Here is a 17,497-nt window from a genome sequence, read left to right as displayed (position 1 = left end):
GATCCAAAGATGACAGTAGAGGGGAGGGAATGGGGAAGGAGCTCCAGAGACTACGGGAAGGAGGCAACCCACTGGCAGGGGAGGGAGGGCAATAGGAGACCTGGAGAGATGAATGCGTGGGGAAGAGGGTGACCCAGAGATGGGGTAAGGGTGGTGGTAAGCAGAGGAGGTGGAAAGGGGCAACACAGAAATGGGCTGAGGGAGATGGGGCAGGGGTAACCCAGAGACGGGGTGGGGGGTGATTGAGGATATAGAAGGGGGCAAGGTTGACCTGGTGATGGAAGCTGTGAAGCAGAGGGAAGTGGGTGACCTGACTGAATTTTTTGAGGATGTGACTAAACACATTGATGAAGGTAGAGCAGTAGATGTAATGTATATGGATTTCAGCCATGCAAGGCTTATTGAGAAAGTAAGGAGGCATGGTATCCAAGGGGACATTGTTTTGTGGATCCAGAACTGGCTTGCCCACAGAAGGCAAAGAGTGATTGTAGACAGGTCATATTCTGCATGGAAGTCAGTGACCAGTGGTCTGCCTCAGGATTCTGTTCTGGGACTCCTACTCTTTGTGATTTTTATAAATGACCTGGATGAAGAAGTGGAGGGATGGATTAGTAAATTTGCTGATGACACAAAGGTTGGAGGTGTTGATGGTAGTGTGGAGGACTGTCAGAGGTTACAGCTGGACATTGATAGGATGCAAAACTGGGTAGAGAAATGGTAGATGGAGTTCAACCCAGTTAAGTGTGAGACGGTCAAATGGGATGGCAGAATATAGTATTAATAGTAAGACTCTTGGCAGTGTGGATGATCAGAGGAATCTTGGGGTCCGAGTCCATAGGACAGTCAAAGCTGCTGCCCTGGTCAGACCCCACTTGGAGTACTGTGCTCAGTTCTGATCACCTCACTACAGGAAGGATGTGGAAACCATAGAGTGAACTCCACCTTTCTTCCTTGGAGCGACAGAGGATGAGAGGTCATTTGATAAAGATGTATAAGATGATGAGAGGCATTGATCGCGTGGATAGTCAGAGGTTTTTTCCCAGGGCTGAAAAGGCTAGCACGAGAGGGCACAGTTTTAAGGTGCTTGGAAGTGGGTACAGAGGGGCCGTCAGGGGTAAGCTTTTTACGAAGAGTGGTGAGAACGTGGAATGGGCTGCCAGCCACAGTGGTGGAGGCAGATACGATAGGATCTTTTAAGCGACTCTTGAACAGTTATACGGAGCTCAGAAAAATAGGGGGCTAATTTCTCAGGTAAGGACATGTTTGGCACACCTTTGTGGGCCGAAGAGCCTGTATTGTGCTGTAGGTTTTCTATGTTAAAGCTGGAGGGGGTGGGGAGAGGAAGTGTGAGACCCAAACTGAGCAGGGGAATGGGTCACCCAATAGATAGGGGAGGGCAGAAGGGAGTGATATAGTGAAGGAGGAAGTGGGTAAAGGGGCGACAGACATTGGGAGAATGGGAGCAGCCCAGAGATGATGGTTGAGGGAGGCATCCCAGAGACATGTTTGAGAAAACTGAGCAACCCAGACAAGGGACAGAGGAGAGGGGTGTGAAACCACCTAGAGACTGTTGAGAGGGGAGACCCAGAGAAGGGGGCAATCGTGAGACGGGGAGAGCAGATGGGGATTAGGGGAGGCGTGGGGAATAGCAAGACCTAGTGTGAATGATGAAGGGTCTCGACCTGTAATGTCAACAATTTATTCTGAGGAAGTGGTGTCAAGATGCATAATTTCAATTCATCAACACCCATAATAATTTGACAATTCTGAGCAGAAGTTTCAGAGCAATTCAGAGACAAGGTTGGACTGTTGCCCTTGTGCACAAGTTAATTAAGTTTGAAGGAAGAATGAGTGTAACTTATCAGAGACTAGTTGATCAGTGACGTCACTTCATCCAGAGAGTGGTGACCATTCAGAAACCATCACTATAGGGAAAGTTGGAGATGAACAGCAAGGATGAATTTAAAGGAAGCTGAGTGAACAGAGATAGAGAAAAGAAGGGACCAGAGGGCAAGAATGGCCACTCTACAGTACAATGAATGTATGCACAGGCAGCAAGGACAAGGGACACAAGATTTAAAATAGAACTGATTTATTTATGACATGTCTACAGTATTTAACACCAACCCAATTAAAAGCTAATGTCATCAAAACGAACCCCTCCTGTGTCAAGTGATCAGGGTTCAGCTCCAGGTGTGATGATCAGCAGAAATAACTGCATAATCTGATACCAACATTCACTGTTAAATTTTCAACTGGGCTCACCAAATGTGATGTTAAAAAATTCAACATAGAGTTATTTAAACTACCTCCCCTGTGTGAACATTGGTAAACCACTTTGCAGCCTCAGTGTGAAATCACTATTGCCTCACAAGTTGGGGGTAACTGAATGAATCCTTTTCCAGTCTGAGCAGATAAATGGCCTTTTTAGTGCAAACTAGAAAACTTCATTTTAGACACAAAGCAAATGAACAATTCAAGCTGGGATGAGATATGCCTTATTTTCCAAGGCAACAACTGATATACTGCTGTTATGCACACTTCAAGCAGTTGAGCGTCTGATCTCTAGTGATGATATGCTGGAATATTCTCAGGACCTAGTGTTCACTTCTTCAATAACTTGAAGATAATTTACAAGGTTTAGCTACAGGTTGCTTCATCCAAATCTGACAGGTGGCCGGGTTCTCCTTACTATGACTGGTGTGGTATCTATCTAGAATGCTATTTAATATCTGCAACGGCACATTCAAAGATCAATGGTATTCAAGTGCTCATGATCTGACATTCACAGAACTCATGAGTTGTATTTGATATTGCTGTACACAAATCCTTTGCCTTTTCTGTCCTGTAAAAGTTTTCAAAAGACATCAATAGGTGAAAGACTGTAAATACCATTGGACTGGACATGCCCAGGCATCATCCCTGAAGAAGATGGGAGAGTTTGTCATTGAAACATCGTTATAATTGACAACTGTGCCCAGCTGGAAGCCAGAGAAGAGTTTATTTATCCAACTAACGGTTCCCTATTCTGCTTTCAGATTTTAGAGGACAGTGGTGTAACGCACTGTAATGTTTCACTGCTAAGGCGAATGAAATGGCTTCTCTGTAATGTTCACTGCTGAGGTAATGGTTTCTCTATAGCAGTAATGTTTGGGTTATGGCTGGAGATAACAGACTGTGGCATGCATGTTAGCCAATCAGGATTTTGTTGCTCTGTCTTGTGAATCTGGAAGTAGATTTTTTGCTGGCTTTTGCTGGGGAGAGATGAGGAGAGAAGACGCCAATGAAGAGACAGGGTGGACTCGGAGCGAGGGTCCGAAGGGCAGCGATGATCCGAGGTCGATGGTGAACGATCGACTTATCAGTGAGCTCCAACTTTGCGCAACAGACTGCTTAATAAGATTGGGCCCTTTTTTCCTTTTATTTCAAAAAAAACTTCAAAAAAAATTCTTTTCTCTACTAACCATAAAGTCAAAGTAGGAATTATAAAGTTTAATCACATATTGTGTACTGTTTGTTATTTCAGGGTACTGATTTGTAACAGGGGACACATCTCGCAGCATCCACCCAAACAAGATTTCTTAAGTTTGGCCGGGCCGGGGGCTATCACCCTATTTATTAAGCCGCTACCCGAAGCCAGAGTTACAGTGGTATATTCTAACAAGCCAGTTGTGTGAGACACAGCACTTTAAAAGCAGTGAGAATGACCTATAACGTTGAAAGGAGCAGGAATAAGGAGATTAACTACCAATGTCCTTCTTTCTCAGCCCAGAAATTTGAGGCACAAAGAAAACATTAGACATAACTGCAATCATCTCATCTTGTGAGGCTAAGGAGAAGGAAAAAGGATCAGCCATGATTGAACAGCGAAGCAGACTCAATGGGCTAAATGGCCTAATTCTGCTCCTTTGTCTTATGGTCTTCTTGCCTGCAGAAAGTCATGCAAGAAATTCAAGGGAAACCTATTCACCCACAGAGAGGTGACTGTTTGGAGCCCATCACACAGGAAGATCAAGCAGTGAACAGCAGGGATGGATTCAAAAGGACTGTTTTGGAACAGAAATACAGGTAGGCACCAGCTGGGCTGAGTTGACTTCACTGGGTGTGTTGTAAATTCACTAAGTACCTGAGACATCGTTTAAAATAGAACTGATTTATTTGACACAGATCCTAAATATTAAACTCCTGTGCCACTAAAGGTGAATATCAGCAGAAGAAGCTCCTCCCATGCCCAGGGTCAGAAATGGTTGAGATAAGCAGCAGCAATAATTGCAGAGCTCAACACCAACAGCCACTTTTGAACTTGCCTCTGCTTTCAGCAACCACAGTGGTGAAATATCCAGCATGCCACTTATTTAAACTTTTTCCCTAGTGTGAGTTCGCCGATGCGTCACAAGGTTCGATGACTGAGTAAACGCTTTCCCACAATCAGAGCATGTGAACGGCCTCTCCCCAGTGTGAACTCGCTGATGTAACTTCAGCTCAGATGACCGAGGAAATCCCTTCCCACAGTCGGAGCAGGTAAATGGCATTTCGCCAGTGTGAACCGACTGGTGTGCCAGTAGCTGAGATGACCGAGTGAATCCCTTCCCACAGTCTGAGCAGGTGAATGGCCTCTCTTCAGTGTGAACCGACTGGTGTGTCTGTAGGTGGGATGACTGAGTGAATCCCTTCCCACATTCAGAGCAGATGTACGGCCTCTTCCCAGTGTGAACGGACTGGTGTGTCTGAAGGTTGCTTAACTGAGTGAATCCCTTCCCACACACAGAACAGGTGAATGGCTTCTCTCCTGTGTGAACTCGCTGGTGTCTCTGTAGGTTTGATGACCGAGCAAATGCCTTTCCACAGTCTGAGCAGGTGAATGGCCTCTCCCCAGTGTGAATTCGCTGGTGTATCATTAAGTGACATAAATGAGTGAATCCCTTCCCACAATCTGAGCAGGTGAACGGCATCTCCCCAGTGTGAACTGACTGGTATGCCATTAGGTCAGATGATCGAAGCAATCCCTTCCCACTGTCTGAGGTGGTGAACAGCCTCTCCCCAGTGAAACTAACTGATGTGCATGTACGTGGGATGACCAAGTGAATCCCTTCCCACATTCAGAGCAGATCTATGGCCTCTTCCCAGTGCGTCAGCTGATCAGATGACTGAGTGCATCTCCTCCCATACATGGAACAGTTAACGCTCTCCCCCATAACAAATCACTGGTGTGTCTATAGGTGGGATGAGTGAGTGAATCTCTTCCCACGTACAGAGCAAATGAACAGCCTCTCACTGCTGTGAATTTTCTGATGTATTTTATGCTTGAACAACAGAACCAATCACTTCCTGCAGTGAGAGCAAGTGAACTTTTTCACAATGGTGTGCACTTGCTGATGTATCTTCAGGCTGGATGACTGCGTAGATGCCCTCCCATGCACTGAACAGGTAAATGGCCTCTACCCATTCTGAACTCACTGGTGCAGGTCAGCATTACTGCACTGAGACCAGGTGAATGACACCTCCCTGCAATCAATTCTCTGGCAATTCATCAAGTCAGACATCAGACATAGTGAATCCCTCACACAATCAATGCAGTTGAAGAACTGATCTCCAGTGAACAAATGCTGGTCTGTTCTCAGCACCTCCGTTCCAATGGAATTCACTGAGTTACAACAGAAAACTTCATTTCAGACACAAAGCATGTTTCCAGCTGGGATGAGATACTTCTTTATCTCCGAGGATCAACAACAGATATAGTGGTATTACAAAGGAGACATCTGGTCACTCCTTAAATATCTGGACAGAGGCAGCAAAATTAACTTCTTGTTGTGTTTGAGATTCCTGTACACGAATTCTTTGCTGTTTCTAACCTGTAAAAAGATTTACAAAAGTCATCAATGGGTGAAGGACAATAGTTCATATGAGGTAATTTTAGTCTCTATGGTAAGCTCTGATTTGACATTATTACAGCAAGGTTCAACCCAAGTTGGAGAAACTTATCTTCTAACTGGACACAGTGCAGGCACCCAGACTGGTTTCAAATTCTCTGTTTTTGTCTGTATCACAATTCTGCCCACCTTCAATAGGCCCGTCCTCGACTATCGTGATGAGGCCATGCTCATGTTGGAGGAACACCTTATATTCCGTCTGGGTAGCCTCAACCCTGATGACATGAAAATCGATTTCTCGAACTTTTGGTAATGGCCCCATTCCCCCACCCTCTCCTTGACCAGTCCCCATCCCTTTTTCACTCTTATCTCCTTGCCTGCCCATCACCTCCCTCTGGTGCTCCTCCCCCTTTTCTTTCTTCATGGCCTTCTATCCCTACTTATCAGACTCCCCCTTCTCCAGTCTGTATCTCTTTCACCAATCAACTTCCCAGCTATTTACTTCATCCCTCCCCCTCCCGGTTTCACCTATCACCTTGTTTTTCTCTCTGCCCTCCCCAACCTTTTAAATCTACTCTCTTTTTTTCCTCCAGTCCTGCCGAAGAATCTCCGCCCAAAACATCCACTGCACTTTTTTCCACAGATGTTGCCTCTTCTGCTGAGTTCCTCCAGTATTTTGTGTGTGTTACATAAAGGGGGGGGGGCACTAGTTTTTCTCATTGGAGTGTGGCAATTTTGTGATGTGAAAGCTATAGGTCACTTGTTACCCTGGTCAACGGACACAACCAGTTCCTCCACATCACTAGTTTCCTCTATCTGGCAGAACTGATCCTCGTATGGGTGCCAGCTATGCCCGCCTTTTTGTTGGATACATGGAACAATTCATATTTCAAGCCTACACCAGCATCGCTTCACAACTCTTCCTACACTGCATTGACATAGTCATAATTTATTGTTGCTGCTTCTTACACACATGCTGAGCTTGTCAATTTCATTAACTTTGCCTCCAACTTCCACCTTACCCTCAAATTTACTTGGTCCATTTCTGACACCTCTCTCCCCTTTCTCGATTTCTATGTCTCCATCTCTGGGGCCAATCTATCTGATATCTTTTATAAACCCACTGACTCTCACAAATATCTTAACACCCTGTCACTTGTAAAAATGCCATTCCCTTTTCCAGTTTGTCTATCTCTGGCAGACCTGCTCACTGGATGAGGCTTTTCATTCCAAAACAACTGAAACGTCATCCTACTTCAAAGAAATGGGCTTCCCTTCCTCCATCATCAACACTGCCCTTACCCGCATCTCTTCCTTTCCGTGCACATCTGCCCTCATCCAATCTTCCTGCTGCCACGCCAGGGACCGAGTTTCTTTTGTCCTCACCTACCACTCCACAAGCCTCTGCTTCCAGCACATAAATCGCCATAACCTCCGCCATCTCCAACCGGATCCCACTACAAAGCACATCTTTCCCTTCCACCGATTCCCCACAGCCATCGCACCCTGAGCAAAACCCTTGTCCAATCATCCCTCCCCACTGATCTCCCTTCTGGCACTTATCCTTGCAAGTGGAACACGTGCCACACCTGTCTCTATACCTCCTCCCTTACTATCATTCGGGAGACCAAACAGTTCTTTCAGGTGAAGCGACACTTTACCTGTGAACCTGTTTGGGTCATCTACTGTACCCAGTGCTCCCGATGTGGCACCCTCTTTATCAGTGAGACCTCACATAGACTGAAAGACCACTTCATCAAACACTTTTACTTTGTCTGCCTCAAAAGGCAGTATTTCCCAGTGGCCACCTATTTCAATTCTCCTTCCCATTCTGACATGTCAGTCCACAGCCCTCTCTACTGTCACAATGAGCATACACTTAGGTTGGAAGAACAACACCTTATGTTCCATCTGGATAGCCTCCAAACTGATGGCATGAACATGGATTTCTTTAACTTCCAGAAACAACCCCCTCCTTCACCATTCCCCATTCTTGTTTCCCTCTCATACCTTCTCTTCTTACCTGCCCATCACCTCCCTCTGGTGCTCCCTCCCCTTCCTTTTCTTCCATGATCTCTGTCCTCTCCTATCAGGTATTCCTTTCTCCAGCCCTTCCTCTTTCACCAATCATATTTCCAGTTCTTTACTTCACGACTCCTCCTCTTCCGTTTCACTTTTCACCTGCCACCTTGTACTTCTTCCTCTCCTCCCCCAACTTTTTATTCTAACTCCCCCCCACCCCTTTCCAGTCCTGATGAAGGTCTCGAACGAAAACGTCCACTATTTACTCTTTTCCATAGATGCCGAGCTCCTCCAGCACTTTGTGTGTGTTGTTTGACATTTTCATTGACTGGAAGGTAGACTCTTCATTCGCGATTAACTCAGAACTGTAATTTTGTTCCGAGTTCTTAATCCTTGGATTTAGATAGCTGGAGCTCGGCAAAGTTTGGAACATCCATTCCCTCCATCTGCGCTTCCAAACAAGCTGTACAGATGGGCGTGCTGGGTAAAGGGACGAAATGTCACCCATGGCCGCCTCAAAACCCAGAAAACCACCATTTATCCGTCATGGACCCAGTGATGCGCATGCGCCGACAAATGACGCCAGCACCTTTGCTCATCAGCAGAAAGCTCTCCGAGGGCCGAGTCGGATCGTAGGGCTGAGAGAGAAGGGAAAAAATCGGAACTGTCCCGGTTTTGCGGGGCCATAGTATTGCGGTGCGGACGCAGATGAAACCCTTCCCTTCCCGGAACCCACTCCTACCTGCTACCGACCATCCAGAGCCTTTCGTCCACTAAGCGCATGCGCGATTTCCAAAATTATCTCCGACCGTTACGCCTGCGCGTTTGACCGCTGGGTCGTTAACATTGCAGCAGCAGGTTAATGCAATACATAAATAAATATAGAAAAACTGAATTACAATAAATATGTGTGTGTTTGTGTATGTGAGTGTGTTTTAAATACATAAATTAAGAACTAGGGCAACAACAGATTTTTTTTAAATAGGTAGTGTTCATAGGTTCAATGTCCATTTAGAAATCGGATGGCAGAGGGGAAGAAGCTGTTGTTGAATCGCTGAGTGTGTGCCTTCAGGCTTCCAGACATGTCACCCTGCAAAAACTCATTTCAGGGAGGTCTCAACCGGAAACACAAAATACTCTGCAGATGCTGGGGGCAAAGCAACACTCACAACACGCTGGAGGAACTCAGCAGGTCGGGCAGCATCCGTGGAAAAGATTGGTCGACGTTTCGGGCTGGAACCCTTCGTCAGGACTGTAGGGGGAAGGGGCAGAGGCCCTATAAAGAAGGTGGAGGGAGGGTGGGAAAGAGAAGACTGGCAGGTGCTAGGTGAAAAACCAGTAAGGGGAAAGATAAAGGGGTGGGAGAGGGGAGGCAGGGAGGTGATAGGCAGGAAAGGTGAAGAAAGAATAGGGGAAAACACAATGGGAAGTAGAAGGAGGCAGAACCATGAGGGAGGTGATAGGCAGCTGGGGGAGGGGGCAGAGTGACATAAGGATAGGGGAAGGGAGGGGGAGGGAATTACCGGAAGTTGGAGAATTCTGTGTTCATGCCAAGTGGCTGGAGACTACCTAGACGGTATATGAGGCGTTGCTCCTCCAACCTGAGTTTAGCCTCATCATGGCAGTAGAGGAGGCCATGTATGGATATAACTGAATGGAAGTGGGACAGCAGAGTTGAAGTAGGTGGCTACTGGGAGATCCTGTCTGTTGCTGCGGACGCATCTTTCCCTCTCCGCTTTCCACAGGGATCAGTCCCTCTGCGACTCTCTGATCCACACGTCCCTCCCCACGGATCTCCCACCCAGCACTTATCCCTGTAAGCACAAGTGCTACACCTGTCCCTACACCTCCTCTCTTACCACCATTCAGGGCTCCAGACAGTCCTTCCAGGTGATGGCAACACTTCACTTGTGAGTCTGTTGGGGTCATCTATTGCATCCAGTGCTCCCAGTGCGGCCTCCTCTACATCAGTGAAACCTGACGCAGATTGGGGGACCGCTTCTTCGAGCACCTCCGCTCCGTCTGCCACAACAGACAGGATCTCCCAGTAGCCACCAACTTCAACTCTGCTTCCCACTCTCATTCAGATATGTCCATACATGGCCTCCTCTCCCGATGTGGCCTTCTATATATTGGCGAGACCCGACGCAGACTGGGAGATTGTTTCACTGAACACCTACGCTCTGTCCGCCAGAGTAAGCAGGATCTCCCAGTAGCCACACATTTTAATTCCACGTCCCATTCCCATTCTGATATGTCTATCCATGGCCTGCTCTACTGTAAAGATGAAGCCACACTCAGGTTGGAGGAACAACACCTTATATTCCGTCTGGGTAGCCTCCAACCTGATGGCATGAACATTGACTTCTCTAACTTGCGCTAATGCCCCACCTCCCCCTCGTACCCCATCTGTTATTTATTTATATACACACATTCTTTTTCTCTCTCTCCTTTTTCTCCCTCTGTCCCTCTCACTATACCCCTTGCCCATCCTCTGGGCTTTTGCCCCTCTCCCCCTTTTCTTTCTCGCTAGGCCTCCTGTCCCATGATCCTCTCATATCCCTTTTGCCAATCAACTGTCCAGCTCTTAGCTCCATACCTCCCCCTCCTGTCTTCTCCTATCATTTTGGATCTCCCCCTCCTCCGACTTTCAAATCTCTTATTAGCTCTTCTTTCAGTTAGTCCTGACGAAGGGTCTCGGCCCGAAACGTCGACTGTACCTCTTCCTAGAGACGCTGCCTGGCCTGCTGAGTTCACCAGCAACTTTTATGTGTGTTGCTTGAAATTCCAGCATCTGCAGATTTCCTCGTGTTTGCATTTTTAAAAATATGAACTGGTCTGTTTTGGTTTCCTCTTGTGATATTACTGAGGTGTCCCGTGACTCTGGTTGTCAAGCTGTTGCCCGTCTCCCCTATGTATATAATATGGCATTGTTTGCCCTGGATTGCATATACTACATTCTTTTGTTCGCAACTTATCCTCTGGTCTTTCTCAGCCCACTTTCCTGTAGCTCTGTTGTGTATGCTTTTTGAAATTCTTATGTATATGCATGCCCTGCAGTTTCCCACCTCGCAGTTTGGCATTGCTCGTACTTTGGTACTGACTAGTATGTCTTTTAAGTTTCTACCCCTTTTGAAGGCTGAAACTGTGGTGTATTGTCCCAGTGTCCCCCCTTCTGCTTTTAGTTCTTCAAAGTGTGTTTTGACTGTCCTGTGGATATCCACTGCCATCCCACTGTATCCAGTTATCAAGGGTAGTTTCTGTGTTGTCCTGTGGTGGGGGATTTGTGATACTTTTTAAAAAGTCAGATTTGATGTGTCTGAGTCTCCGTCTGCTGTAGCCCTGTGTCTAAGTGCAGAGAAGAGGATAGTAGTGGCTTGGTGGAAGTCCTCTGCCCTGGTGCAAATGCGGTGAAACCAGGTCAGCTGTCCTTTGACAATGCCTCTGAAGGTGTGTTTGGGATGGTGGCACCCTGTGTGTAGGAGGGCGTGTGTGTGTCTGTGGTTTTAAAGAATACTTTGGTGGCTTGTTTCTGGCTGTCATTTTCTGGTGGTAGTTTAAATACCGTAGTGTCCAGGAAGTCAATTTTCTCCCCATTTGTCGCGGCCTTAACCTTAATCGATGGATGATGGGTGTTTAGGATTTGAATAAACTCCTCTAATTCTACCTCCGAGATGTCATCCAGGTATGTGTAGAGACACATGAGATTTTTGGGGCACTTTGGATAAACTGTTTCCTCCCACTTTGTCATGTATATATTGGCATAGGCTGGAAAAAACGTCTTTCCCATTGCTGCGCCCTTGACTTGTAAGTAGAATTCATCATTGAATTCAAAGTCATTTTCAGTCAGGCTGAGGTGAAGGAGTTCTATCAAGACCTCATCTGGTCTCTCTAGCTGAGGGTTGTTCTGTAGGATATCCCTCACTGCTTCTATACCTCTGTCCTTTTCTATATTGGTGTACAGGCTTTCACTGTCCATGGTGAAGAGTATGGCCTCAGGGGACACTGACATGGGTTAGGATTTCATCCTATTTCGCCTTTTAGGATTACGTTGTTTAATTGTGACTTTAGTGTTCAACCTGTTGGTTCACTGCTCTGTGGGTATAAAATGGTAGAAGCTTGCAGTTAATTTATGTTGGGGTTGGGGCCTAACCACAGTAGTCTGTGCTAGTTTTCCTAGCTTCTTGGATTTACTTTGGCTTTTGAGGACCAGGATGATGAGAGACGTGTCACTTCTGGTTAGGATGCGAGTATGCGGGCAGTGGGCAAAATATCCCTCTAGGGTTTGTGGATCTCGTACTGGAGATGCAGTATCACTTCACCCTGCCACTTTGTTTTTGGCCCACGTTGTCATCCTCTCAGTCCCCAGCTTGCCTTTATTAGGATCTTCCTCCTCGTTAACTCCATTCTGGAGTTTAAGTTAAAATGGTGGAGTTATTGCTTATGGATAGTATTTTGGGGTTGGGAGTTTTTTTAGGGACTAAGTGGGGTGATCTGGGATTGTGCAGTGACTGGGAGAGTCTCCAGTTTCACCACTCCTGTGGCTTCCTCAAGGGAATGTGCTGTAAAAACTCAGGTGCTCTCTGTTTAAACGTGGGTTTGTGTATCTCCCCCATCTGGAATGTTGCACCCTACCCCCTCCACCCATTCTCGGCAATGCTTTACCAAACCTGTTTGTCGAGTTCCGCTGCAGCCCCTGACTGTTGCTAAAATATCAGTCTGCCCTGTTTGTTTAAACTGTTAAAGGTAAATTGTCCGCTAATCTCACTTCTCCTTTTTATTTCCTGACCTTCTCCATTCCTTGAGCCCCGAATTTTTCATTTCTATTCCTTTAATATCTAGCTAGAGTTAAGATTAGAGTTCATCCTATTTCTCCTTTTAGGACTACATTGTTTAATTGTAACTTTAGTGTTCAATCTTTTGGTTCATTGCTGTATGGGTATAAAGTGGTAGAAGCTTGTGGTTAATTTATGTTGGGGTTGGGACCTAACCACAGTAGTCTGTGCTAGTTTTCCTAGCTTCTTGGATTTACTTTGGCTTTTGAAGGACCAGGGTGATGAGAGACGTGTCACTTCTGGTTAAGATGCGAGTATGCGGGCAGTGGTCAAAATATCCCTCTAGTGTTTGTGGATCCCAAATAGTGAGTTAAAAGTTCTTAACAAAAGCTTACAAAGCAAAAAAAACCAAGTAATTCATATATGTAGCAAACAGAAAGAAATTCTAAATGGTTTAAAATTTCTACAGTCTTCCAACAGATCCCATAAAATATCTTCTAATATGAAAACCATCCAAACCAGTCTATTTCAAAGGTAAAGGTACTTTTTTAATACCAAAACTTTATGTATTTCTCAATTCTTCCGATCTCATCATTCCTTATAACGCGAAACGATCGAATAATTGTAAGTCTTTTTAACTTCAGGCTTCAGACTCATCCGGGAGAGAATTAATAAAACACAATGCATCCTCAAAGATACGAACCCCAGAATCTTTAGCGAAAAGCCTTAATTTAGCCGGGTAGAGAAGAGAGGGATACATGTGTTTTTGAAAGGCCATTCGCATTACGGTCGCGAATCCAGAACATTTCTGAACAACTTCACATGGAAGATCTTGAAAGAAACGAATCTCAGAGCCTTGAAATTTACACAGTCTTTGTTTTCTTGCCAGTTTAATAATACGGTCTTTGTCTCGAATACGTAGGAAACGCACAATGACACGTCTGTTTTTACCTTGTCTCGGTGTTCCAACTCTTATGGGCTATTTCGATGTCGGGGAATTGTGAAAATGCCTCAGGAAAAAGAGATTGAAACATTTTAGCAAAATAGTCCAATATGTCGGCAGATTCTGATTTCTCTTTCAATCCAACAACTCAAATATTATTCCGATGAGAACGATCTTCCAAATCAACAATTCGACGTTGTGCTTTTTCCAAACGAGAGGAAATATCAGCCGCATTACGCGTTACTTCTTTAAGATCCAAGCTCAAAGAATCAATTTTTTCCTCCAAAGAAAGAAGATTTTCTTTTAGTTGAGTTAATTCAGCGACAACCGAGCTCATTTGAGTCTCTAATCTATTAACCCATGCTGGCTCTTCAGAAGCTTAGTCAATCTTTTTTAGATTTACCATTACCTGCGTCGGGATTCCTTTTAGTGCATCTCAAGGTAGCTATAGTATCACTTTGAAAGATCCGAGTGAATAAAGTTAAAATTTCAAAGGAAAGGGAGAAATTAAAGGCAGACAGAAGGACACTGTGTCTTACATGTCCACAGGCGGAGAGGGAGACAGGTTACCTTTTTTTATCTGTACCTTTTACTTAGGGCTTGCGTCGATTAATATTGACTTATTCCTGGGCTTTGTAGGTTGGGTGGGTTTTTTTTCTTGTTTTATTTCTATTTTTTATTCCCATTATGGAATTCCAGAGCATACGCAAATTGTTATCATTGTTGCTTATTAACGCCATTCAAAATTACTTTATCCTGACATGTGTTTAATTGTTTTCTTTAGATATAAAGTTTTATGATGTTAGTTAAACAGTTAAGTGTTTTAAGTTGGAATGTCTGTGGTTGGAATCATCCTATTAAGCGTAAGAAAACATTTAAAATTATTAATCGATTCCAACCTGATATAATCTTTGCACAGGAGACACGTCAGGTTATGTGCTAACAATCGATTTTTTAAATTTTGGAAGGCCCCTCAGATTCACGCAAATGCTCAAAGTAAAATTAGGGGTATTTCCATTTTTATTGATTCTAATATTCCCTTTAATCAGGAGGATATTATTTCTGATATTAATGCTAGATTATTGATTGTTAAAGGAACAATTTACAATAAGAAAATGGTTTTGGTTAATATATATGGACCAAATGTTGATAATCCTTCATTTTTTAAAGATATTTTCACTCTATTACCTGATTTAAATGAATATATGTTATTAATGGGTGGAGATTTTAATTCTTGCTTAAATCCCTTATCAGATAAATCATCATCTAGACATCAACTCTCTAATCATTCTGCATCACTTATTAATTTCTTTTTAATTGATTATGGTTTAATTGAAGTCTGGGGACATATGAATCCTACTGATAGAGAATATTCCTTTTTTTCACATGTTCATAATAAATATTCGAGAATTGACTATTTTATATCTGACCCTCGACTTTTACTTAATGTTCAGAAATGTGAATATGATGCATTTGTTATTTCTGATCATGCTCCTTTAAATTTCATATTTGATTTGAAAGAGATTGTTTCTACAAAACCACCTTGGCGTTTTCCAGAACATTTGTTACAAAGTTCAGATTTTGTTGAGTTGATTGAAACTCAGATAAAAGAGTTTTTTCTCTTTAATAATACAGGAAACATCTCAAAGTTAGTAATTTGGGATACGTTAAAAGCTTCTTTACTGGTCAGATTATTTCTTATTTAGCTAAATTGAAGAAACAGACAAGAATAGAATTAGATAAAATTGCTAAACAAATTAAAGAATTAGATAATATCAATGCAATCTTTCCAAATGTTGATTTGTTTAAAAGAAGAGTGGATTTACAATCACAATATTACAATCACGATGTATCGGAAGGATAGGAAGGTAGGCAGAGGGGCAGGCGTGGCTTTATTGGTAAGAAATGATATTAAATCATTAGAAAGAGGTGATATAGGATCGGAAGGTGCAGAATCTTTATGGGTTGAGCTAAGAAATAGCAGGGGTAAAAGGACCCTGATGGCAGTTATTTATAGGCCTCCAAACAGCTGCAGGGCTGTGGACTACCAATTACAAAAGGAAATAGAAAAGACTTGTCAGAAGGGCAGTGTGATGATAATTGTGGGGGATTTTAACATGTGAGCGGATTGGGAAAATCAGGTCGGCACTGGATCTCAAGAGAGAGAATTTGTACAATGTCTGCGAGATGGGTTTTTAGAACAGCTTGTTGTTGAGCCCACTAGGGGATCAGCTGTACTGGATTGGGTATTGTGTAATGAACCGGGAGTGATTAGAGAGATTGAGATGAAGGAACCCTTAGGAGGCAGTGGTCATAACATGATTGAGTTCACTGTGAAATTAGAAAAAGAGAAGCTGAAATCCGATGTGTCGGTATTTCAGTGGAGTAAAGGAAATTACAGTGGCATGAGAGAGGAACTGGCCAAAGTTGACTGGAAAGGGACACTGGCGGGAAAGACGGCAGAGCAGCAGTGGCTGGAGTTTATGGGAGAAGTGAGGAAGGTGCAAGGCAGGTACATTTCAAAAACGAAGAAATTTTCGAATGGAAAAAGGATGCAACTGTGGTTGACAAGAGAAGTCAAAGCCGAAGTTAGAGCAAAGGAGAGGGCATACGAGGAAGCAAAAATTAGTGGGAAGACAGAGGATTGGGAAGTTTTTAAAAGCTTACAAAAGGAAACTAAGAAGGTCATTTAGAGGGAAAGGATTAACTATGAAAGGAAGCTAGCTAATAATATCAAAGAGGATACTAAAAGCTTTTTCAACTATATAAAGGGTAAAAGGCAGGTGAGAGTAGATGTAGGACTGATAGAAAATGATGCTGGAGAAATTGTAATGGGAGATAAGGAGATGGCGGAGGAACTGAACGAGTATTTTGCATCAGTCTTCACTGAGGAAGACATCAGCAGTATACTAGACACTAGGGTGGTAGGGAAGAGAAGTGAGCGCAGTCACAATTACGACAGAGAAAGCACTCAGAAAGCTGAATAGTCTAAAAGGTAGATAAATCTCCTGGACCAGATGGAATGCACCCTCGTGTTCTGAAGGAAGTAGCTGTGGAGATTGCGGAGTCATTAGCGATGATCTTTCAAAAGTCGATAGATTGTGGCATGGTTCTGGAGGACTGGAAGATTGCAAATGTCACTCCGCTATTTAAGAAGAGGGCAAGGAAGCAAAAAGGAAATTATAGACCTGTTAGCTTGACATTGGTAGTTGGGAAGTTGGTAGTTGGAGTCGATTGTCAAGGATGAGGTTACAGAGTACCTGGAGGCATATGACAAGATAGGCAGAACTCAGCATGGGTTCCTTAAAGGAAAATCCTGCCTGACAAACCTATTACAATTTTTTGAGGAAATTACAAGTAGGCTAGACATGGGAGATGCAGTGGATGTTGTATATTTGGATTTTCAGAAGGCCTTTCACGAGGTGCCATACATGAGGCTACTCAACAAGATAAGAGCCCATGGAATTACAGGAAAGTTACATACGTGGATAGGGCGTTGGCTGATTGGCAGGAAACAGAGTGGGAATAAAAACATAGAACATAGAATAGTACAGCACAGTATAGGCCCTTCGGCCCACAATGTTGTGCCGACCCTCAAACCCTGCCTCCCATATAAGCCCCCACCTTAGATTCCTCCATATACCTGTCTAGTAGTTTCTTAAACTTCACAAGTGTATCTGCCTCCACCACTGACTCAGGCAGTGCATTCCAAGCACCAACCACTCTCTGAGTAAAAAACCTTCCTCTAATATCCCCCTTGAACTTCCCACCTCTTACCTTAAAGCCATGTCCTCTTGTATTGAGCAGTGGTACCCTGGGGAAGAGGCGCTGGCTATCCACTCTATCTATTCCTCTTATTATCTTGTACACCTCTATCATGTCTCCTC

General features: G+C 44.1%; 1 protein-coding gene across 2 annotated transcripts; it reads right to left on the bottom strand.

Annotated features, from left to right (window-relative positions):
* Positions 1–2,093: 2,093 nt before the first annotated feature.
* Positions 2,094–8,678, bottom strand: LOC140205585 (uncharacterized). 2 transcript variants are annotated; one of them, XM_072273227.1, is made up of 2 exons: positions 8,635–8,678; positions 2,094–5,852 (listed from the first exon to the last, which is right to left on the bottom strand). In XM_072273227.1, exon 2 carries the CDS (start codon positions 5,097–5,099, stop codon positions 4,356–4,358), a length of 744 nt encoding a protein of 247 aa, XP_072129328.1. In that variant the 5' UTR covers positions 5,100–5,852; positions 8,635–8,678; the 3' UTR covers positions 2,094–4,355. The 2 variants fall into 2 exon arrangements, with proteins under 2 accessions (XP_072129328.1, XP_072129329.1); XM_072273228.1 differs by lacking the exon at positions 8,635–8,678 and adding an exon at positions 8,159–8,539.
* Positions 8,679–17,497: the final 8,819 nt, after the last annotated feature.

The sequence above is a fragment of the Mobula birostris genome, chromosome 11 (assembly GCF_030028105.1).
Source record: "Mobula birostris isolate sMobBir1 chromosome 11, sMobBir1.hap1, whole genome shotgun sequence".
Classification (NCBI taxonomy): Eukaryota; Metazoa; Chordata; class Chondrichthyes; order Myliobatiformes; family Myliobatidae; genus Mobula; species Mobula birostris.
This window is presented reverse-complemented; position numbering and strand designations above follow the sequence as displayed.

Bases quoted from the DNA above. Each gene is read 5' to 3' on its own strand.
- LOC140205585 (XM_072273227.1), bottom strand. From the start codon at position 5,099: ATGTGGGAAGGGATTCACTTGGTCATCCCACGTACATGCACATCAGTT.